At 43.5% G+C, this 24,438-nt stretch overlaps 1 protein-coding gene across 10 annotated transcripts in view; it reads right to left on the bottom strand.

Moving 5' to 3' along the window:
* The window catches only part of CIT (citron rho-interacting serine/threonine kinase), a 117,528-nt gene extending 94,129 nt beyond the window's left edge, over positions 1-23,399 (bottom strand). For 7 of the 10 annotated variants that reach the window (XM_082202974.1, XM_082202978.1, XM_082202976.1 and 4 more), the window contains exons 1-9: positions 23,275-23,399; positions 21,040-21,194; positions 19,898-20,039; positions 18,659-18,834; positions 17,086-17,187; positions 14,158-14,300; positions 12,954-13,047; positions 8,543-8,746; positions 7,277-7,430 (exon numbers count right to left, since the gene is read on the bottom strand). In XM_082202974.1, coding sequence (XP_082059100.1) covers positions 7,277-7,430; positions 8,543-8,746; positions 12,954-13,047; positions 14,158-14,300; positions 17,086-17,187; positions 18,659-18,834; positions 19,898-20,039; positions 21,040-21,135 — 1,111 coding nt within the window. In that variant the 5' untranslated portion in view covers positions 21,136-21,194; positions 23,275-23,399. Of the gene's footprint in view, positions 1-534; positions 654-690; positions 831-7,276; positions 7,431-8,542; positions 8,747-12,953; positions 13,048-14,157; positions 14,301-17,085; positions 17,188-18,658; positions 18,835-19,897; positions 20,040-21,039; positions 21,195-23,274 lie in introns of those variants that run through there. The other 3 variants (XM_082202982.1, XM_082202975.1, XM_082202983.1) reach the window with 3 other exon arrangements.
* Positions 23,400-24,438: the final 1,039 nt, after the last annotated feature.

The following is a 24,438-nucleotide window of genomic DNA, read 5'->3' as shown; positions in this document are numbered from 1 at the left end:
CAAGTTTCAATCTTGTCTGTCTGCAGGATGCTTCCTCCTGATCTCTTTGGACAAGGGAGATCCATCTAAGCAACCTGAATCAATGAAGCAAACCGGCTGCTCTGCCTACAGATGGGGTCGTGCCAAACAGAACCAGTAGCACCCGCAGCCTGGATAGCAGACCCTCGCCTCCCTTTACTAAATTAATCTTGTCTGTGGAAGCACTGCAGCTGATAAACCTCAGCCCTTTTGAGAATTCATGTTCCCAGCTTTGCTAAAACACTACTGATGGGACTCCACCGCAGTCTAGCTTCAGTGCTATCAACTCTATCAAGTAGGCAACAGTAAGAATAATTTCTCCCCCTTTAGCTGGCACCCTTAAAGCTTCTGCTCTCAAACTGCTTCATTTTAGCCTTCCTTTAAAGGTTTAAATAAAGCAGCAGAGCTACAAAATCTTGAAGAGATAAGCTTTCCCTAAAAACCACGTTCAGCAGCAGAGTTGCTTGCTGGTCTGCATGTATACAGAACGAAGCCCTGCTCATTAGAATTATGCACCTTCGTTCGTTTCAAATATGCATTTAATCAATCAATGCAAATCATCGCAAAATGCAAATCAGCCAGGTTCTCTTTTTGCTCTGTGAAGCAGAATCCCTTCAGCCAGCTCGCTCCTCATCACAAGCTGATGAATGTATAGTGTGCTAATGCCGTTACCATGGATTCCGTATAGATCTCCGGCAGCTGAAGGGCTGATGGGAAATGAATGCTGGGAGCCAGCATTACAGTCCCTGCAGTGCAGACTCCCTGCTCCTCACTTTGTGCATGCTCCAGAGTGTAAAGCCTGCCTGACTCCCTCTATTCCTGACAGATGCTGATACTTATCTGACTGACACAGGCAAAACATGAGTCACTACTGGAGCTTACTAGCTCCCTCTAGGCTGCCAGAGCCTTTTGCAGCCCAGGTTTTTTTAACTCTTTGCTTTTTTATACATACTTTTAAACCATCACAAGTGAATGGCCAGAATTAATAAGCCAAAAAAAAAACAAAAAACCACGTCTTCCTAATTCAAATCACCCAGAACACATATTGGCAGCCTTTCATAGAGAAAATGCTGACACCGCTTTCACAAATAGATGAGCAAGCTGATTTTCTCAGAGGTTAAAAGTAACTAAGAGTAAACGGCAGGGTGGATAACGCAATGAGGAGATTTATATTATAAGATACAGCCTAACAAGTTTACATACAGGGATGTAAAGAATGGGTTTTTTAAAGCATTGTTTTTAAAAGTTGGTTAAATTAGATTTTATTTTCCCTCTTCAATAGGTGTATGGCAGGGGCGTCCAACACCCAAGAGACTGCGATCTACTCACAGAATAAAAAAGTGGCAGTGATCTACCTTTTTGGGGGGGCGGGGGGTGAGGTAAAAGTTGTTCAGCTTTTTCCAGGGAGGGAAGTCAATCTTGCATAAATTTTCCTCCACTGTTAGTTGATAAAACAAGGATAAAATGATGAAAGTATCTTTGTATTCTTTTGAAACGCAAAAGGCCCATTGCAGACTACTTGCTTCATGACCTCTTAACATATGGGCTTATGTGCTCCCTCAGTTTTCAGCCTTAACCACGGTGTAAAAATGCCTGGAACAAGGCAATGCCCAATCCACGACTACCTTCTTACCCAGATTTAGAGTTGGTAGCCAACGGAAAAATACCCTGTAGTTTAATGCTAACAATGGAAGAAAGGAGGGAACAAGCCCGTGGAATGTTCTGTAATTTCTTAACCATGGTTAAAGATTGGGAAACAATCTTGGTGCTGCTAACCAAAAAGCAATATTAATCTGCACTCGAGTTGAAATAGTCTATGACCTAAGGAAATAACAGGTGCAGTTTTTAGCAGCTCTGTATTAGGAAAATACAGTGGTACCTCTAGATGCGAACGGAATCCGTTCCAGAGCCCCGTTCGCATCTAGAAGCAGACATAACCAGCAACGGCACGTCTGCGCACGTGTCGCTTTGAGCCACTTCTGCGCATGACGTCATTTTGAGCATCTGTGCATGCAGCGAAACCCGGAAGTAACGCACTGTTACTTCCGGGTTGCCGCGGAATGCAACTCGAACGCGCTCATCCAGAAGCACATTCAACCCGAGGTATGACTGTACATCAGAATGTCTTTTTTCTGGTGCCTGGACACAATCAACTTCTGAAAGTTGGTTAAAGAATTTTCTTTCTACAGAGATTTTCCCTGTCCTGTAAAATTTATTCTACTTGTATCTTTGAAAACATGTTGAGTTCAGCAGCCCCCTTAAGTGCTTGCCAGTAGAATGAGCCTTGAATTCCTTCTGCTGCCTGAAGGCAACCAGCTTCCTTATCCCCTTGCTAGTCTTCATTATTCAGCTGCCTGAGAACTTGAGCATGAACCCCTGTGGATCAAGCACTGTCTCTCTGTTCCAGCTCTGGGTTTTGGTCAAACGACAGAACTGCAGGCAATTCCAGCCTGAAGGTGCACATCACAGCCACAGTGCACCTAATCTGGGAAGTCAAAGGACACTAGAGAGCCAATCTGGTGTCACTAACTGGCATAAAGACTCTCAGACGTACTGACTTATTTCAGTATGAGCAATCTGTCATTGTGGGAACCACTGAGTTCTCACACCATGTTGCCTGGTGATTGGCCTCCTGCCAACCCGTTTGTCTCAAAGGCACTTGCCCACCCTCAAGGCTAAGCACCTGACACACTGCTGACTTATCTTCCAAAGACACAAGCACCTGATCTCCCAGGACAACCTAGAGACTGATTTTTATAAAGCAAGGATGGGGAACCTGTAGGCCTCCAGATGTTGCTGGACTCTATCAACCCTGGGCATTGAGCATGCTGGCTAGGGTTGAAGAAGAAGAAGAGTTTGGATTTGATATCCTGCTTTATCACTACCCGAAGGAGTTTCAAAGCAGCTAACATTCTCCTTTCCCTTCCTCCCCCACAACAAACACTCCGTGAGCTGAGTGGGGCTGAGAGACTTCAGAGAAGTGTGACTAGCCCAAGGTCACCCAGCAGCTGCATGTGGAGGAGCAGGGAAGCGAACCCGGTTCACCAGATTACGAGTCTACCGCTCTTAACCACTACACCACACTGGGTTGATGGGAGTCGGGTCCAACTTCTGGAGGGCCACAATTCCCCAGCCCTGTTATCAAGGCATAACTGCTTGAAATATTTGGCTACTGTCCTAAACTTGCACAGCTGTTCCCCTTTCCCTGGTTTCTGAATCCAGTCCAACGCAAGTCCCTTGAAGTTGCAAAGCAAATCAGGGAGCTGTTTCCAAAGGAAGAACTGTGAGGTGGGAGAGAGTTTGTGCTGGCCACCAGGCAATGGCTTTTCCCACCTGCCTTGCCCCACCTTCCAGCCGTAGGAGCCTTTAGAATGGAGTTGCTGCCAAAGGCATTACAGTGGTACCTCGGGTTAGGAACTTAATTCATTCTGGAGGCCGTTCTTAACCTGAGGTACCACTTTAGCTAATGGGGCCTGCTGCTACGCCGCCACCACGCAATTTCTGTTTTCATCTTGAAGCAAAGTTCTTAACCCGAGGTACTATTTCTGGGTTAGCGGAGTCTTTAACCTGAAGCATCTGTAACCCGAGGTACCACTGTATGTGTATGTGTGAGGTGAGGAGAGGGAGTTGATCATGGTGATCAACTCCCACTCGAAAACCTATGTCCCCACTGTGGAAAGAAGTGTGGATTCAGATTTGGTCTCCACAGTCACTGACAAACAGTCGCACCTAATAAGAACAGCTAATAGCACAGTCACTTACTGGTGATTTGTTAAATATTCTATGATTTATGTTGTGTCGGTTTGCATTTCTTAGTGCAGAAAGTATTGATCTGATGTGTAGAGATTTTCCTGTTCTACTTAATTCAAAAGGGTTCTGGAAGCTTCTCTGTATGTATGAAAGAAACAAAGCAGAACGTTCATGATGTTTGGGTTATTCCTTCAGAGAAGCTGAGTACAGCTGGCTGAAACTGGTTCTGTTATCTCTTCTGTGTCAAGGTCATGCTGACTATAACAAGAAGAGCCTGGGTGTGTCTTTCTTTCTATCTCTTTTCCTTCTGGTGTGGTGTTCTGTACATAATATGCTTAGTGTTAAGGTTTAGGCTTATTATAAGTTATTGTAAGTTTAAGTTAAGTCTGCTGCAACTGGATTTCTTATGGACAGTGCCAATCCTGAATGTATTGGATTTGTGACCATTATGCTCATTTGCATTTAGTAGCAGTAAAGCTCTGCTGGATGAAATATTAATTGCCTCTGGACTATTTTTGGGGAATCCTGCAATGTGTTTAAGTTTTTACTCTGCTAACTATACGTTGGAATCTGCTCTGGATCAATATTGTGTAGAATTCCATGACATGTTGTACTCGTGATGTTCTACAGTATTGTGTTATTGTTATTCATCATTTGTAAGCTAATTTGCAATTCATGTGAATGAAAAGCAGCATAGAAATTCGAATCAAAAACCCAGTATTCCACCTGAGGCCTGGGATGCAGATCCTCCTTTCCTGGCAAGACTTAAGTCACTTCATGGCAATTTCATCTACTCTTGGAAGCAAGAAATCCTTCTGATTAACCAGGGATGCGAACAGGCTAAGAGAAACTGGCAAGGGCAAGATGTAAGGATGGGTGGGTGCTAGAATCAGAACTCTGACCCCTGGAGCTTGCTCTTGAAGGCACTGTGGAGGCGGCATGGGACAACATTTTAGATGTTATCGTGCATCACAGCTAAGAAGGAATCTCTTCTGAGAAAGCAGGAGATAAACATAACAGAAAAACAGCAAACAACTGTTTGCTCAAGGGAGAGGTCATTTGCACTTAGGTTAATTAGATTCTCTCCTTGAGAAATGAATGCTCCTTTCCATTTCTCTTCAGTAGATGGATTCATCTGAGACACTTTCAAAGGGCCTTAAAACATTAAATGGTTTATAAATGAATAAATTATTTGAAAAACGAGAATACAAGACATCCCTTTCAAGGTCTTGGATTCTCTTGCTTATTTATCTGTTGAAGATTTTTACCCTGACCTTCCTCAAAAAAATGATATGGCTAACACTTCAAATGCAACAACACTGGCAGAATTAAAAAGAACACCAAGGAAGTCTCAGAATGAAAGTGCAACAAAAAGCAAAGGGAGGGGTGGCAAAATAACTTTAGGACAGTGACGAAGAAGTCAAACTGTGACATCATCTAAAAATAATGCCGTGATTGTTTAGCATTGAAATATTTTCTGATTTTTTTATCCACAAGACTAAAAATATGGCATTGGTGTTCAAGCTACCAACCCTAGCCCAATTGACAACCATTTCAAACAGAAAGGCCCACAAGCATTTGTGGACCCGGCAACTCGAGGCTAGTCCCTTCATGAACTGCAAGGGATGAGTTGTCCATGTTATACAAGGAAGCTGGCAGTGTATAGAGGGAAATTAAGAGTATATGGCTCTTCCATTCATGGTCCCAAAGCACTTTCCCTTTCCACCAGTGTTAGGGAAACTGTGGCCCTCCAAATGTTGCCACTGTACAACTCACATCATCCCTGATCAGTGGCCATGCTGACTGGGGTTGATGGGAATTGGAGTATGTGGCGTTTGCCCTCCTAGGTGTGTGACATCATACTGGGTTCATAGGGAAAGGGTTAACTAATTATAAAATGACTAACCAATGGGAACCCAAGGGGTGGAGTTAGAAGGGAGAGTTAGAGTGGTTGAGAAGTCAGTCTGGAGTTAGAAGAGACAGAGAGGATAAGTCTGTGGGTTGGGCTAGTCTGATGAGAGAGAGTGAGAGAATTTGTTAAGAGGAGTCAGTCAAACAGTTGAGATAATCAGTCAGAAGGTATTAGGAAGGTATAGGCCGGTAAAGAAACTAAAGTTAAGATAATGACAGGAATATTATCTGAGAAACCATAAACTTGTTAATGTTTATAAAATAAACTTGTTTATTTGGTTCACTTTTAACAACTGTCTGGACTCAGTGTTTTACCTGAGAGTAACGGGTTGGTGGCAGCGGGGAAGCGAGCACAGTGGTGGCACAGGGATCAACAGACCGTTAAATGTCCAGGGACCCTGTGTGATCGCCACAGAGTCCAACAGCAGCCAGAGGCCACAGGTCCCCCAACAGTGCTTTAAACACACACTCACAAACTCTGTTCCATTGCAATGACTACTGTTGACTGGAAGAAATCAGCTTGGGTGCTCGTTGTCCGCAGGGCAGCAGTTGGGCACCCCTACCCTCTATACTCTCAAAAATAAAGTATCTTCATTCTGGCTTGTAAAGAACTATTCATTGGTCACCCGTGATTAATAATAATCTTCTCCAGGTGAACAGGAAAATAAGATTCATGAAAGCTGGGGGGAGGTCATTTTAAGCAACAAATGACTTCTCCCACTTTTCTTATGGAAATGACTTAAAGCAGCTTAAACTATAAAATCATACACAAAACAGCATTAAACACCCTCAACCAAACACCTAACAGGAAAAAACAGAAAGTCAGCAGGATTTAAAAGAGGGAAAGAAAACCTATTAAAAGAAACAGAAGATGATTCCAGTAGTCATCTGCATAAGTCCCTATGAAGAGCCATATTTTGAGAAAGCAGCAAAAAAAGGGGGGGAGGGGGAGATAGTCAGGCATGTTTCCTTGGGGGAAGGCATTTCATGATGTCACAGATAAAAAGGTCCTGCACCTTTTACTCATCAGGTGAACCCCAGGTCAGCAACAGAATCCAGATCAGGACTTCAGATCTTGATCTTAATTAACAGCGATAACGTACATGTGTTGGCAGATGCATTCATGGAAGTATTTGTAAGCTAACGACTTGACTTAATTTGCTAGCCAAGTTTAAATACGTAAAGGAAGTCTTGTGTGTCTTTGTCTTAATAGCATTTAGGGAGGTCCAAGCAGCCTTCTCAATGCACCACTTGACAAAATTTCACCCACTACTTGCATCCTTACCAAGTATCTCAAATAAGTATAGCACATTTCAAGCACATAGCAAAGCAAATCATTTTCCCTGCATCTCATTTTGTACGACGACATTTGTGGCAGTTCAGTGCAAACATCAACAAAATTCCCTTTGTAAATTATTGTCTCTCTTTATTCCATTCATACGCTCTCTCTGCCATGATAGTACTCATGGTGGCATACATGATGGAAGTGAACGAAGGGAACACCCCAGAAAGTTGCTGCATAATGTTCCTTTGGAGTGTGCCCTGGGAATTAGCCACCAACCAAGGCCCTAAATTTCATCAGGAACATGTTACTCACAGTTACGGATGCAACTCCAGTCAACTGTAGAAAAGAATGGATGACAGCAGAGGCTTTCATAATCTAGTCTCTCTTTCTGCCCACACAGTAAGCTCTGCACTAGATCAAGGAATTCTTTGCTGACTTTCACATCCTCAGGGAACTTCAGGAACCTCTGAAGTTGAAGCAAAAATAAATCTTACTCAGTAGTAAAGAAACCAAAAGCTGAGAGCTGGGATCCAAAGAACTACTTTCGCCAAGCCAAAAAGCTTGCATACCCTGAAGTGGGCCATGTGGATTTGTATTTATTTTAACACAACATCCCATTAAGCTATACCGCAAACTGCTTTTGAAACTTCCTCCACACCTGAAAACAAAATAAGGAGGCAGCTGTTTGGAGAGACGACAGCCCAGAGTCCTTTCAGGTACATGGGATGAGCAGCACAGTTCTTTGGACCCCAGCCAAAGGGTTTCAGTATCCTTCAAAACATCCCAAAAAAAAGTAGTTAATGAAAGGGATATGCACATGCAGCAACTTCACAAAAGCACAGGAAAGCAAAAAATATTATTATTAGCTGATGGTGATGTTGTTGTTGCTGCTATATTAGCTATTCTTATTAGGTGCAGCATACAGAACATCAGATTTCATTTTTTAGTAATGAAAGTTTCTAGCCCTTATGCCAAGGATGGGGAATCTGTGGGTCTCCAGATGTTGCTGAAGTCCCAACTTCCATCAGTCATAGATTTAATAGTCAGTGGTCAGGGGTGATGGGAAATGTAGTCCCATATCTGGAGGGCTGCAGGTTCCCTATTCCTGCGCCATGCAAAGCAATGTTTGAAAGCATGTTGACAATTCCTGATGATGGAGACTTTGCCAGTGACTCTGGATGGGGCTTTACTGCCCCTTCCCAAGACTAACAGAAGCAGACTAAATAATGCAAGATAAATGATGAGAAATGCATAAATACCCATCATAGAAACTCACTTATTTGCCACAGAATTTGGGTCAATGGCACAGAGTATCTTGCTTTTAATCATGCAAAATGCACACAGTTCTAGGTAGAATAAAATGTATGATTGAACGAAGTTTTAGTATTGGCTAATCAGCACTAATTTCACAAAGTTCCTGTAGCTAATAATACATCTGTCAATAATGCCCAAAGCACTAGTACAGCAGGAAATAACTAGCAAAAGCTATGCAGGACGCAGGACCATACAGACAAACGCTTGGAGCAGTTTTGTTCTGGCAAATTCCACCTTCACATGTACTGAGAACGTTGTTCGTACCTGAAAGTTCATTATGTTATTGAAGGTTTTGCTTGAGGTTCCTTCCGTAAATGGTGATTTTCCATACATCATTTCATAAGCAACCACCCCTAGAGACCACCAGTCACATTCTGATCCATATGAACCCTTGCCATTGCTATTCAGAACTGTTAGCATCTCTGGAGCCATATAATCTGGGGTGCCAACTGGCAGTTTGGCATCCACCTGGAAAGTAGAACACAATGGGTGCAGTTATAGCTTATTCTATTGTTAATATACGCTGGAAACCAAGCATTCATCACATTACTTATGAAAGGAATTTAAGATAACATTTTCTGTGTACATCCCTGAACAAGAAAATAATGGATTGCATGCTTAATACAACATTAACATGATGAACCAAGGAGGAAAATGGAAATGTGTGTTACATGGGAGGAGTCTGTATTTCAAGTCTTTTGAGTCATAACAAAGCCAAATCTTTTTACCATGGATAACAGATTTTGAAAAGATTGTGATATCACACATTCCTTCCTCCCAGGCATTTGCCTCAACAGCAAAAATGCCTCGCATGAATTATCCGCAGTTAATGCTTTTGTCAGCACCAACTTTAGTCATGGTTAATGCTAACCATAATTTCCTCTTTGTCACTTCACATAGCGCCCAATGTATCAGAAGAGGTTTGTAATAGGAAACAAGAACTTCGTCCACTCAAAAATGCCTTTAATCAACTAAATGCCTTTAGCTAACAGCAGAAGAAATGGCAGCTCATTTCATTCAGTCAAATTTAGCTGCATCTCTCCTTTCCAATGTGTGAAAATTGCCATGCTACCATTCCCTTCAATAAGCTTAGGTTGCTAGATGCCTATCCCGCCCGAAATAAGCAGTGGCTTCTACGTAATAGAGGATTCAAGGCATCCTCCAAGTAGGCACACAGGCTTATGAATTAAGTGAAAAATTTTAGCACTCACATAAACTGCCTGGGAGCTGACAGAAACTGAAGCACTTGAGTCTACCAATTGATATAAACAAGCTTCTAGAAGCAAGGATGGGGGAGGATGATTCTCCTATCTCCTGATCTGTGTCCCCTACGACTTGCTGTATAGCAGCAAAATACATTTTTTTAAAAAAAATTATTGCATATCACACCCTTCCTCCAAAAGCAGCCCTGGTTTGGAGGTGGCTACCCCCTAGCACTATATAGCGTAGCAGATGGAGGTTGCGGAGCGGGAGCTATTTTTTAATGCCTTTCCCAATACTAAGAGTCTGAACAGCACTACAAGGCTCCTACTCCAATATGCCTGAAGCTAAGAATAGGAGCACAACCACTATTTATTATTGAGTGGCCCTCTAGCCTACCTTTCCCAAGAAAGACTACAACAAATAATATGCAAGAAGAAAATGGCAAGACTGACAAAACAATTAAAAACTGTAACAAAAGCACACACTCTAGGGTTTTCCTAAAGGACAACAGTTCTTTAGATGCCTTTGGCCCAAACTGTTTAGGGCTTTAAAAGCCAATGTTGTTGCTGTTTAGTTGTGTCTGACTCTTCGTGACGCCATGGACCAGAGCACGCCAGGCACTCCTGTCTTCCACTGCCTCCCACATCTTGGTCAAACTCATGTTTGGGGAGGGCGGGATATAAATAAAATTTATTATTATTATTATTATTATTATTATTATTATTATTATTATTATGTTAGGAGCTTTGAGAACACTGTCCAACCATCGCGTCCTCTGTCGTCCCCTTCTCCTTGTGCCCTCCATCTTTCCCAACATCAGGGTCTTTTCCAGGGAGTCTTCTCTTCTCATGAGGTGGCCAAAGTATTGGAGCCTCAGGTTCAGGATCTGTCCTTCCCGTGAGCACTCAAGGCTCATTTCCTTAAGAATTGATAAGTTTGATCTTCTTGCAGTCCATGGGACTCTCAAGAGCAGGGGGCGGCAACCTAAGGCCCATGGGCCACAAGCAGCCCGCAAGTGGGGGTCATTTAACTGGCCGTGAGCCGCCCCCGAACTGAACCACCCACTCGGCAAGTCCCCACGCACTGCACTAAACAGGCACAGTGCACTGCGGGGACTCGCTTCCGCACCGCCGGAAATCGCGTCTGCGCAGATGCAGACACTGGAAATCGTGGGCGCGCACGCTCTCTCTCTCACACACACACACGATCTGGCCCACGGAGGAATCTCTGCTAGAGTGAACTGACCCAGGCGAGGTAAACCTTGCTGACCCCTGCTCAAGAGTCTCCTCCAGCACCACAATTCAAAGGCCAATACAGTAGTACCTCTGGTTACGTACTTAATTCGTTCCTATGGTCCGTTCTTAACCTGAAACTGTTCTTAACCTGAAGCACCACTTTAGCTAATGGGGCCTCCCGCTGCCTCTGTGCCACCGGAGCACGATTTCTGTTCTCACCCTGAAGCAAAGTTCTTAAACCGAGGTACTATTTCTGGGTTAGCGGAGTCTGTAACCTGAAGCATATGTAACCCGAAGTACCACTGTACAGCACCTTAAATTGGACCCTGAAGCAGACAGGCAACCAGCATAACGGATGTCATATGGTTAGGGTATCTGTCTCCTGCCAAGCGTCCTTGCTGTTCCATTTTGCCCCAGTTGATGTTTCCAGACTGCTTACCTCACACAGAGTGCATTACAGTAAGAATGCCTTGCAAGATTTTGTTACAGGTCCCATTCGTACAGTATTGTGATTGCACTTGTTCTGTTAGTGCAAGGATTCATGCTTGGACAACAGAACTTCTGCCCTTCTGCTCCCCAAGTCTGCTCTGAAGGATTGGGGGTACCCTTCCCCGGACATATCTAAGAAGCACATAGGGAAGGGAAGGGAAGGGAAGGTTGCACAAGCATAAAGCCTTGCGCTAATGGAACCATTTATTTAGCACTATGTTGGGTATCAATTGTTTACAGATTTCCCACTATCGTAATTCCTTCCACATCAACTCCTTTACCAAGGAACCCATGCACATTGAGCCTGTGTGTTGCAAAGGATTCTGGGACATGTAATTATTTTTGGTTAAACCAACAAGCACAATGACCAATAGACTCAAGAACACTGGCCTCACTCGGCCAACTTGAGCTGCATGTAAGAACACACCAAACACTCTCCTAGATGGAAGGGGAATATTATTTCCTTTAAAAGAAGCTTACTGTGGTACCTCGGGTTAAGTACCATACTTAATTCGTTCCGGAGGTCCATTCTTAACCTGAAACTGTTCTTAACCTGAAGCACCACTTTAGCTAATGGGGCCTCCTGCTGCCACCGCACCGTCGGAGCATGATTTCTGTTCTTATCCTGAAGCAAAGTTCTTAACCTGAAGCACTATTTCTGGGTTAACGGAGTCTGTAACCTGAAGCGTATGTAACTCAAGGTACCACTGTATTTGACATTTCTGGGAACACAGTCTGAAGACCACTGTTTTTTAGATTAAATATGCATTAATAAATGCTGTTAGTTTAAGCAGCACACATTTCCAACTGGCTTTAAAACGAAAAATTAACAAAAGAATGTAATAATATTATATATCCAAGGCCAGGACTGGCAAATGTAACAAGATGAGTAATTAGCCAATATTCATTTCTAGATCGAATCACATCCGTTGAATTAGTTTAATCAAGAAGCACTTGTTAGCATCACAAGAGACAAACAGTTCTAACTGTAATCAAAAAGACCATTACTCACCATCCACCAGACCTCAGCTACTTAATTACCCATTTCAGTTTCTTCCCAAATTAGCAGGAACATCATTAAACTCAAGAACCAGGGTACACGCTAGCTGCCTTTCAGTGCTATCCACTACTTCAGTTTTTTTAACTGAAAGGCACAGCTCTCTCTTTGGAAGTACAGCAATTTGAGAAAAACACATCAACTTAAGCAGAAATCCATACTAATGATGAATATGTAAAACACTCAAAACTCATAGGTAAGGAATTGTAAGAGCCTGCAGTTTCCTGAATATGCCTTCATAGACAATCTGCACTGGGGCATTATTAATAATTACTTTTGTTGTCTGCCACACAGTTATCCATATAGAAGGGATGGCTGACCCATGCCCTGTGAGCTGTCCAAGGTTTTTTTGTGCCACTCCCAAAAGTTGTCGTTCTTAAAAAGGTTGCTAGTGTTTTCCTTACCAACCAATCACACAGCTCCCTGCTGTGATTCTGCGATGCCAAAAGATCCAGATACAGAGGAACTACGCACACACTCAAAGAACAGTAAGGCTAGACATAAGCAATTTGGCAGATTAAATACTTTCACCCATGCTAGCATTGCTTACATTTCTTTTAAAGAAACAGTACACTCTTGCCTCATTACTAATAATCTGTATTAAATTAGTGACAACTACAAATAGGCACCCGGAGCCAAAACTAAAAAAGCTAAGATGTTTACTTTCCCATCCATTCTAGATCTTTATTACCTTTTTATCCGCAGTCAGTTTGGCGGCAGACCCAAAGTCCACCAGCTTGATGTGTCCTGTTCGGTCAATAAGAATATTCTCTGGCTTAATATCTCTGTAAATAAAAAACCCAAAGCAATCAATAAAAGCTTTTCACAAGACCATAAATGCTTCCCTAATACATACTGTTTGCCAAGAAAGTATCCAGAGTAGTACACTTTAAGGATCCTGATTGTTCCCTTACAGCCATGTCTTTACCTGCCACATCCTCGTTTCACATACGATGTGAGGTGAGGATCAGGTGGGCTTGGTTTGCAGAAAACAGCTTCACAGGCCAAAGAGAACCCTTGCCTGGCCTAATTTGGTTCACAGACTGGAGGTTTCCCATTGCTGCACTAATGTATTGCACAATGTATTAGAGTGGTAAAAAAATAATCCAAAAGGGATGTAGTCAAACGCTAGTTCTCAAACTAGTTAGACTAACACTTTACAATACCACATGCATCTCACAGAGAGAGAGTGTGTGTATTTAGAAAGCAAATACTCAAGCAAGTCAACCTGGAAATACTCAACCTGGAACTATATTCCAACTCCAACTGAAGTTGGAAGGTCCAAACTGGAGTTCCTCATGGAAGAACCTGCACTGCTCACATTCCTTTCTTTAGCTTTGGTGTCCTGTCCTGTCCCCCACCACATCTTAGAGAGCCAGCATGGTGTAGTGGTTAAGAGCGGTAGACTTGTAATCTGGTGAACCGGGTTCGATTCCCCACTCCTCCACATGCAGCTGCTGGGTGACCTTGGGCTAGTCACACTTCTCTGAAGTCTCTCAGCCCCACTCAGCTCACAGAGTGTTTGTTGTGGGGGAGGAAGGGAAAGGAGATTGTTAGCCGCTTTGAGACTCCTTAGAGTAGTGATAAAGCGGGGTATCAAATCCAAACTCTTCTTCTTAGGCAATAAAGCTACTGATAATTCTTCAGTGAACTCAGGAGAGTTTCAAAAGCCGATGACGATATTGCAACAGGGTGTTCAAATTCTAGAAACCCACTGCCTAAAACAGATGTTTGACTCCAGCGATCTTAGTAGTATCTTAAGGGTGATGTCTCCAAATACAGTTAGAAGAAAGTATCAAGAGTTTCCAAAACTGTTCCCTTCACTGATTTCCAAAACGATTCATTATTCCCAGTGTTGAATTAAGCCTACTGGTGTGAGGCACAGCAACACTTACCGGTGGGCATAGCCCATTTGATGGACACTATGGATGGCCAGAACTAACTCCGCTAGATAAAACTGAATAGTGCTTTCATCAAGTTGATCCTCGTATCTGTTTAGGAAAGACAGAAGATCTCCTCCAGGCTCATATTCCATAACCTTCATGCAATTTCAAAGTAAACAGACAAAAAGAAAGCAAAGCTTTGTGAAGCTCTTCTACTATGAAAAGCACACAGCATCAGCGAACAAACAATAATTTAAAGAACATTTTATGTGTTCTCAATATATTCAGCTTTGCTACAACAAAAGAAATTCAAAAGCACTAATCTTTCCTCCAATCCAGTAATTAAAGTTGGAGTACGGGACCCTAGATGAATCAAAAAGTATTTCTTTTTAATGTGGCTTGACTACAAAAATGGCTGTTCCTTGGAAAATTGCTGTGTTAACTATAGCTGATGGGTACTGATGACTTCATAACTTATAAAGTAACACTGTATGCGTTGGCAGCTAAGAGGATCAGGAGAAAAGAACTAGATAAAATAGTGGTCAATTGCAAAGGTGATTCGGACATTTAAGCGGGCACACTCTACCTGAGAACCCCCTGCTATTCTATCGTATGCAACAAATAATTCTTAGGAGACGTGATCGTGGTTTATTGTATCTGCAGTGGCTGATGTTTTTATGGTTTTTATGGTTATTGTTGCTTTTCTTTTTGTTCCCTTTATGAATGATGCCATGGTCTTTGGCTAGTGCAATAAAGTTTATTATGATGATGATGAAAGTTTATGATGATATAGCTGATGGGCTTTGTAGTCCAAAAGAGTTGGAGGGCACCAGATTGGAGAAGGCTGGTTCTAACTCCATGCAGGCCTCCATAGGATTGCAGTCTTGCCCCATTCATTTATGTCTGAGGTACCTATATGTTTTTCAGGATGTGGTTCTAAAGATAGGCTTGGGGGCAATGCCATGCTGGCTATGGCTGATAGGAATTGTCATCCAAAAGTGCTGGAGGGCACTGGTTTGGAGAAGGCTGGGGTAGAACACCCCCACGCCTGTTCCCCTGCACAATCTCCTCTGTTCTTTCCCTGTGTCTATTTTAAATTTTAAGCTTCTTAGGGAAGGTCCTGTCAAACCTTTGTGAAGTACCACATACAGTGGTACCTCGGGTTAATAACGTACCGTATTTTTCGCTCTGTAAGACGCACCAGACCATAAGGTGCACCTAGTTTTTGGAGGAGGAAAACAAGAAAAAAAATATTCTGAATCCCAGAAGCCAGAACAGCAAGAGGGATCACTGCTTTCGTTGCACAGCGATCCCTCTTGCTGTTCTGGCTTCTGGGATAGCTGCGCAGCCTGCATTCGCTCCATAAGACGCGCACACATTTTCCCTTACTTTTTAGGAGGGGAAAAGTGCATCTTATAGAGCGAAAAATACGGTTCCGAAGGTCCGTTCTTAACCTGAGGTACCACTTTAGCTAATGGGGCCTCCCGCTGCCACCGCACCGTTGATGCGCGATTTCTGTTCTCATCCTGAAGCAAAGTTCTTAACCCGAGGTACTATTTCTGTGTTAGCGGAGTCTGTAACCTGAAGCGTCTGTAACCTGAAACGTCTGTAACCCGAGGTACCACTGTACACTGATGGCTTGCTCAGTCTCTTCTCACCACATTCACCAGTGTGGCATAATGGTGGACTAGGAGAGACCAGGGTTCAAACCTCACTGGGCCATGAAACTCACTGGGTGGCCGTGGGCCAGTCACTGCATCTCAGCCTAACCTACCTCACAGGGCTGTTGTGGGGATTAAAGGAAATGGGGAAGAACCAAGGACATCACCTTGAGCTCCCTGAAGAAAAAGGCAGGGTATCAACGCAAGAAATACAAACACAAACACATGAAACAAGATGTGGAACAGGGCTCAAGATGATACACTGCCCTGCTCCCTTTGGCTTCTTTGTGCATAGCAGGTAATGCTTTTTTTAAAAAAAAATGTGCACCCCCCACTTCCTTACATCTCCCACAATAACAAGCTTCACCAGCCAATCAAAATATAGAAACAAAAAAAACACAGTACGATTCCAGGCATGGCCAAACTTGGCCCTCCAGCTGTTTTGGGACTACAATTCCCATCATCCCTGACTACTGGTCCTGTTAGCTAGGGATGATGGGAGTTGTAGTCCCAAAACAGCTGGAGGGCCAAGTTTGGCCATGCCTGGATAAAGCAATATACCAGCATTAAAAAGTGAAGTATAAAACAAACTGTAAGATATAGATAATAAAAACAGTATTAAAACTTAAAAACCAAGAAGAATTAAAAACTGCAGAAATAAAATAGATTCATTTGAGAAGCCTTAGGAAAAAAGAAAAGTTTACAGTCAGGTGTCCCAAAACATAGCAATGTTGAGCTTGCTTTGTTTCAATGGGAAGAGAAGTCCAGCCACAATGCTAAAAGCACATGCTTGAGTCATAGGAGGGTTTACTGTAGAGTGTGGCTTGAACCAGAGCAGCCCACAAGTATTTCAGCATAGTTCAATAGTGGCTTCTGTATGCACAGAAGAGAATAAATTCACTCTCCACCTCACTGTGTACAGCGGAAGGGGAGAAGTATTACCCACGCAGGCCCGAAGGTATCAAATTCTTTATCAATCATGCTTTTCCCCTTCTTCTTAAAATGTTAACATTTAAATAGTTTGATAATTGAAAAAAAAAGTTAATTAACTGTCAAGGATTCTTCATTCTCGGATTGAAGTATTCACTGTTCTGCAGAAAGGCTCCCAACCTTTCCTAACAGGAAGATTTAATGACTAGTTTCCTCCTGTAATTGCTTTGAAGTGAATGTGGTAAAATCAAACTCTACCCAGTGGTCTCCAGCAGCGAGCAACTTGCCTGGCATGTGAAAGTAAAAGCTGTCAGCCCACTTGAAGTGATGCTGCAAATACAAAACTCACCAAATAAAGATTCTTTTTGTCTTGAAATGCATAATGCAACTGTGGAATCCAAGGGCTGGTACTCTGGGATAATATATTCCTTTCTTCCTCAAAGAATAATACCTGTGAGAAGTAAATATTAATAAATCATCAACTCCTCGGAGGAACAATAAAGTGAGTGCAGATTTGCATTTTGAAGATTCAGCAGCAACAGTCACTCACATCTAAAGTCTTTCATCTAGTATGGATCTAGCTTTCCTTTTCCAAAACTGTCAGCCTTCGGATTTTAAAAACCAAGTTCCTAGCCATCATGGAGAAAGCTATATATTTTGAAAAGTTGCATGTTCAAAGTTCCAGCATTCATGGTCTCCAATTACATTTTCCCTCCCCACACACCCTGTTACTCACTTTTTCACACAATGTTTCTCCCTCCTAAAGAGCATCTTTTGTGCTCTTTGATAAAATACTATATGATTCACAACACATCATTTGCACAGATCGTACTAATCTACAACATTTGAATACAGAATGACTTTTCTGGGAATTATTTCCTTAACACAGAGCTTAAAGAATTCAACTGCCTATCTCTTTTTTAAAAAATCTGATGAACCTGGCTGAATGACCAAGCTTCTCCATTACATAACAACCTACCTGTTATGTTTCCAGCAGCCTCCATACGGCCTATTCCAGAATGCACTGATCGCTCGGCGTATTAGTAGATGAGAAAGCTCTCTCAGCTCTCACCTTTTATCTTCCTGGGTTGTTGAAAGGTGTGGGTGGCCTATCTTTCGCTGTCTAAATGTTGGGCGTCAGGTGTCCCATGCATCAAAACTCTGTCTCTACAGGTGTGCCCAAGGCCACACAGCCAAACCTGATCAGAGGAGCCATCGCCCTCCCTGACAACCCTCTCCTGCAATTCTACAGTTAAAAAGAGGAGGGTTATTATTCCCCATGGAAATGCTGTCAGCTTCTGTGTCATGTAGCATCCTGCTTTCAGGAGGGTCGTGTATAGTTCCTGAAAGTTTGAGCTTCCTTTTTAAGACTACTTAGCTTATGTTACTTAGAGGAAACAGGGGGCGGGGCTTATGCTACCTGTTTCCCCTCCATTCTAATCTCAATGACGCCTCTAAATTTGGAACCTGGGATTTGACCATACAATTTTTGACAACTCAGATCTTCTGCTGCTTGTCAGACCGTATTTTCACGCTATATGCTTTGACCAAGGCGAGGTAACTCACTCCATTATGAGTGGGAAATTGTCCCCTCCCAGGCAGAAATTTAACCTGCTACTCTTCTGAGCTCCTCTTACTCAGAAGTTAGGATGAAGCAGGAGGTGGTGGCAAATGTAAGTTGGGGTGTTGCAAGCCCCACAGCAGTCAAGCACTTTAGAGTTTTGCACTTCACACAGATGCCAAAGAAGCCCGTTCTCTACCACTTCTATGGGCACAGGTTATTTGATCCTGCTCTGGGGCAACTGTATATTTGTATCTGGATCACAACTGGAACTCCTGATTCCATACCCTGTTAACACACTTTCTCGCTATGAAAAGGTTATGAGCAATTTGAAGATTATAAAATCGAAACAGGAACTTACATGATCCTGTGCCAGCAGCCTCTCCTTGCTCATCACCTTCATGGCGTACACATCGCCAGTTGCCTTCTCTCTCACTACCTGCACTTCTGCAAAGTGACCACATCCCACCAGACTTCTGACTTCAAAGTCATTCACACTGGGCTGAAGTTCTCGGAATGCTGCTACGGAGTCCGAATCTGTGCAATATTAGACACTTTACGTTGGGGAGAAGCAAACAGTGAAGTGCAATGCAGAATTTAACTTAAACAGCCACGGCCAACCCATCAATAAAATTGTTCCCATGTCCTCTCCTCAGTCCAGATCCAGGGGACTAAAACTGCTCATGTCTCTTTTTAATAATCTTATTTCATAACATTCATATACAGTGTTCAAAACTCCCATTGTTCTAGACGCATTTTGCACAGGAAATTTCATTATTACAAGCACGTTTCTGAGCTCTGGGCACAGTACTGCGCCTAAGATTTCAGATTAGAACTGCAGAGTGGAAGGAAAGGAGGACCTTTTTCTGCCTCCCCACTTCCAGCCACTCTCTGAAGACTGGAAAAAAGACCCTCTTAGAGAGAATATTAGAGGGGTAGACAGGGGAAGGACGATCATGTGAAAAATGAACGTAGTATTTTAGCTGCATTTTCAGCTTTGCTTGTTAAAAAAAACTGTGCATAAACATTCCATTGTTGCACTCATAACCTAGCCTTAAGGTGCCATTTCGTTCCTAGTTTTCATATCTCAGTTCCTAATACTGTTCATATATCACTTAATTGTGATGCCCCTTTGTGCACAACAGTCAATGCATATATCATGCCAAAACTATGCACAACAGCTGCCAGGTAGCATCTGCCCAACTCTTCAATTCACCAGACTCTTCCATTTGGGAATCTTATTTTCTACACTGGGTAAAAAGGAAGGATGCACATACAAGCCCAATACAATATCCTGCTGTTACTACATGGATTTCCTTTGTTGCAGTGGGGCTGCAGCTCAATGATAAAGTATCTGCTTTGCAGGCAGAAAGTCCCAGGTTCATTCACTAGCATCCCTAAATAAGACTGGCAAAAACTCCTATGTGAAACCCTGGAGAACTTCTGCCCATCAGTGTGGGCAATATTAAGTAAGATGTACTGATGGTCTGGCTCAGAATAAGGCAGCTTCCTATGTTCCTAATGTATATGCTGAACAGGTTCTTCACAGAATAAATTCACTCTTGCATAAAAAAGCTGTAAGAAAGCCAACAATACATACACTTTTTAATGAAATTGCCCACATGCTTGATTTTCATTAAAACAGGGTTGCTGCATTCTTCGAAAAGCACCATTAGGGAGTCCAAAATGCCTTCCCTGGAAAATGGAGACATCTGCTGCTGTGCCACAGAGGGTAGCTTCCCCTGGTAACGAAGACAAATACCAGTGAGAGACAAGAATGGAAGAACATTGTAGACAATTCATAGTTGCTAGCAAAATTAGAAGCATATGTTACAACAGGTCACTATGTGTATATATAGAACTGCTCAATTTCTTTTTCTACTTTTAGGGTGAATAGTTGAATTGTGTGTGTGTGTGTGTGTGTGTGTGTGTGTGTGCTAGTTACAGTTATATTTCCCACCTTTTCCCTAAAGAGCTCTGGGTAACATATATGGTTCCTGCACTCTCAAGTTTATCCTCACAAACCTGTGGAGGTGAGTCAGGCTGAGAGGCAGTGACAGGCCCAATGTCACCCAGTGACTATTTGAACCTTTGTCTCCTGGTTCCTGTTCCAACACTCTAACCACTACACAGCACTGCTTTAACGACAACAGTGTACTGTCACACTAGTTACAGATGGCAATTTTGAAAGGCAATCATTAATAAGACCACCCTGTGTAATGAAGAAGAAAGGAAAAAAGTGTCACCACTGCTGTCTCTGCCTCCTGTACTCCCTTTAACAGAAGACTTTTAAGAGATACTAAAAAAATAAAGATAAAGAGAAGTTATAATATAAACTATGTAAACAAACTGTAGAATGTACAGAATTCCGGGAGGTACCATTTATTTTTCTTTATTTAACAACATTTGTAAACTGTTTAACTATAAATAGAACCTCTAAGATGTTTACCTGTGACCCCCTGACCAAATTGACCAAGCTCCAATGCATCAGATATTGCCCAACTACACCCAGCTTTTGTGATCAGCTGGTGGCTGATGATACCAGTCAGTGGGGTCCCAGAGGGTGAAGCAGTTGTTGGCCCCTCCTTACTGCATGGGACGTACAGAACTTTGAAGACAGCCACAAATATTTGGCTACAATAAATGTTACTCCTTCAACACAACAGAGAGTTGAATATGAATTGCAGATGCTTATGTGAAACCAGTATAGTTTACACAATCTGGGACAAAATAAACATTTACCTGTAAAAGCAGGTTAAGTCTAGAGACACGGCTGGCAATGGGCTCCATCATGCCTATCTCCGAAGGATTACGCACACCATACTTAAACTTCAACATCTTCAAAATTCACCACCAACAGACACCTCCCAAGATGGATGCTGTAGTTTGTTTTCAATCTGTATTAGAATTATTAATTTCAAGAAGTTATAAGAAGTTTGGGCTTCCTTCAAATCACACAATTCTAAAGGTATCATTGAATGTCATAGAACAGGACGGGGAAGCTGTGGCCCTTCAGATGTTAATGGACTCAACTTCGATCGGCCCCAGCTAGCATGACCAATGTGTCAGGGTTGACAGGAGGATTTAAAAGACTACGGTTTACCGACCCCTGAATTCCCTGCCCTGGGAGTCCAGGGTTCAAATCCCTTCTCAGCCATGCGTCTCACTGGGTAATCTTGGGTTAGTCACTGCCACCTAGCCTAGCCTCACAGGGTTGCTATGAGAGCAAAATAGGGAGAGAGAGAACCACATACAACACACATTGGAAGAAAAGTGGGATTGAAATGGAAAAATAAATAATATTTATTTGGCCACTCATATGCAAGGTTGAGCCCTGAATAAGATGTGAAGCAACAACATCTGTGTAACGAAAGGTCACCGTTCGGTGGTAGAACATCTGCTTTGCATGCAGAAGGCCCCAGGTTCATTCCTTGGCATCTGCAGCTAAGGCTGGGAGAAACTCTTGTCTGAAACTCTGAGAGAACTGCAACCAGTCAGCACACTAAGCTAAGGTGGATTCAACTCAGTATAAAGCAGCTCACTATGTTCCTGGTTACAGTTCATCTGCTTTGCATGCAGAGGTCTCATGTTTGATCCCAAGTTTCTCCTACTAGTGCTTGAAACTCCCCCCCCCCGGCTTTTTTCTTTTTCCTTTTTAAAGAGGACTATAGTTCAGTTTGGGACATGGATAGCACTGTGGTCTAAACCACAGAGCCTAGGGCTTGCCGATCAGAAGGTTGGCGGTTTGAATCCCTGCGACGGGATCAGCTCCCGTTGCTCGGTCCCTGCTCCTGCCAACCTAGCAGCTTGAAAGCACCTCAAAGTGCAAGTAGATAAATAGGTACCGCTCTGGCGGGAAGGTAAATGGCGTTTCCGTGTGCTGCTCTGGTTCGCCAGAAGCTACTTAGTCAGGCTGGCCACATGACCCAGAAGTTGAACGCCGGCTCCCTCAGCCAATGAAACGAGAAGAGCGCCGCAACCCCAGAGTCGGCCACAACTGGACCTAATGGTCAGGGGTCCCTTTACCTTTTTATAGTACAGTGGTACTTCGGGTTAAGTACTTAATTCGTTCCGGAGGTCAGTTCTTAACCTGAAACTGTTCTTAACCTGAAGCACCACTTTAGCTAATGGGGCCTCCTGCTGCTGCCACGCCGCCGGAGCACAATTTCTGTTCTCATCCTGAAACAAAGTTCTTAACCTGAAGCAATATTTCTGGGTTAGCGGAGTATGTAACCTAAAGCGTATGTAACCTGAAGCGTATGTAACCCGAGGTACCACTGTACAGTTCAATCCTTGGCAATTTGAGGTAGGGCTCATTGTCACTGTAAACAATACTAAGCTGGATGGATCAGTTCCCTATGCCTTTACAGTGGTACCTCTGGCTACGTACATAATTCGTTCCGGAAGTCCGTTCTTAACCTGAAACTGTTCTTAACCTGAAGCACCACTTTAGCTAATGGGGCCTCCTGCTGCCGCTGTGCAATTTCTGTTCTCATCCTGAAGCAAAGTTCTTAACCTGAGGTAATATTTCTGGGTTAGCGGAATCTGTAACCTGAAGCGTATATAACCTGAGGTACCACTGTACAGTTCAATGCTTGGCAATTTGAGGTAGGGCTCACTGTCACTGTACAATACTAAGCTGGATGGATCAGTTCCCTATTGCCTTTAGTTGGAGCTCAAAAGTTGGAGCATCTGCGTGGCACACAGAAGGTCCCGGGCTCAATTTCCAAACTCTCCAGGTTCCTCGCGTCCCTGGGCATGTGCAGTGTGCCTTTCGCCAGTTACCCGCAACCTTGACGTGTACGCGACTTCCAAGGCAGAGTTGAGCCACGATTTGAAATCCTCCTCCCCACCCGGCTCTCTCTCTCTCTCTCTCACACACACACATATATCACGTTACTATAATGTATAAAGCACTTGCATCGACCACCACTTTGGATAAAAGGGCAGGACAGACATTTAATAAATCATCATTACCCAACGGCATGTCAGCAAGAAGCTTCGGCGCCCTTTTCCCCCAAACGCAACGAGCCACACCCGCCGCTACTGCCGTCGCCTCAGAAAAGCGCCTCCTCCGCCTTTCCCGCCATCCGCGTTTGAATGGACGAAGCGGAGAAGGGGCGTCACCTGCTTCCCTAAGCCACGTGATCCGAACACCCTCCGCCAATCCGCTCGCCGGATGACGTCACGCGTAGACGGGTGCGCGCCCTTCTGTCTCCAACGCTCCCCTTTCGAAACAGCAGGGAGAGGCGTGGCCACGGGGCGAGATGGGGCGTGGCCAGCTCAAAAAGTGTCCTAACGGCTTTTTCCTCTCATCCTGTCAGAGCTCGTATTCCCACACCCTGCATATAATACAAAAGGCTGTAGTGCTTGAATACTGTAATAAGACACAACTATTTCAGGGAGCGTCACAAACACAATTCCCCCCTCCTGTCCTGGATTTGTCTTCATGTGGTGAAATATACTCGGAGTCGAGTGTGGATTTCATGCTCTTTAATGGGATTCTCTTGTAGGCCAATCAGGTTGCGGATTCACTGTCCCCTGGAGTTGGATTGGGTGGCTCCTGCGGACCAATCAGACTGCTGCATTCTGGATCCTATTGTTCTAGGACCAATCAGACTGCTGCATTTTGGATCCTATTCAACTCAGAACATAACATGTGGCAAATGCTCCACCACACAGATAACAGCTAGGAAGCCCCCTCATACTGTTTGCATCGTGTAGCAAAATTAAGAGTCCCAACTGTTGCCCCGCCGACTTTTGCCTCTGGTCACACACACCCCAGCATGCAGCCCCTGGAATGTTGCCATTGAATGAACATAGCCCTCAATCGTGAATGTACCAGACGTGGTGGCTGGTGTCCATTGGGACTAGCAGAGTAGAAGGCAGGGAGGCCCAGCAGTCAGTGGCGCCAGAGCGAATGATTGACAAAGTTCCCACAACTAAGTTGTAAATATGGAAGCAGGGTTGACAGGCAGCAGATTGAGGATGGTGGGGCAATTGCCCTCATAGACCAGCCTCCACTGGGTTCACGGATGATGGTGTGGCAGTGGCCACAATAAATGTAATAATGTGTACCCCTGTAAATCCTTGAGTGCGCTTCTAATACAGAAGTTATGGTAGCCTCTTACTCCCCACTGG

This window comes from Podarcis vaucheri (genome assembly GCF_965113315.1).
Source record: "Podarcis vaucheri genome assembly, chromosome: 16".
Taxonomy (NCBI): Eukaryota; Metazoa; Chordata; class Lepidosauria; order Squamata; family Lacertidae; genus Podarcis; species Podarcis vaucheri.
The sequence above is the reverse complement of the archived record's forward strand: the minus strand, read 5'-3'. Positions and strand labels throughout refer to the sequence as shown.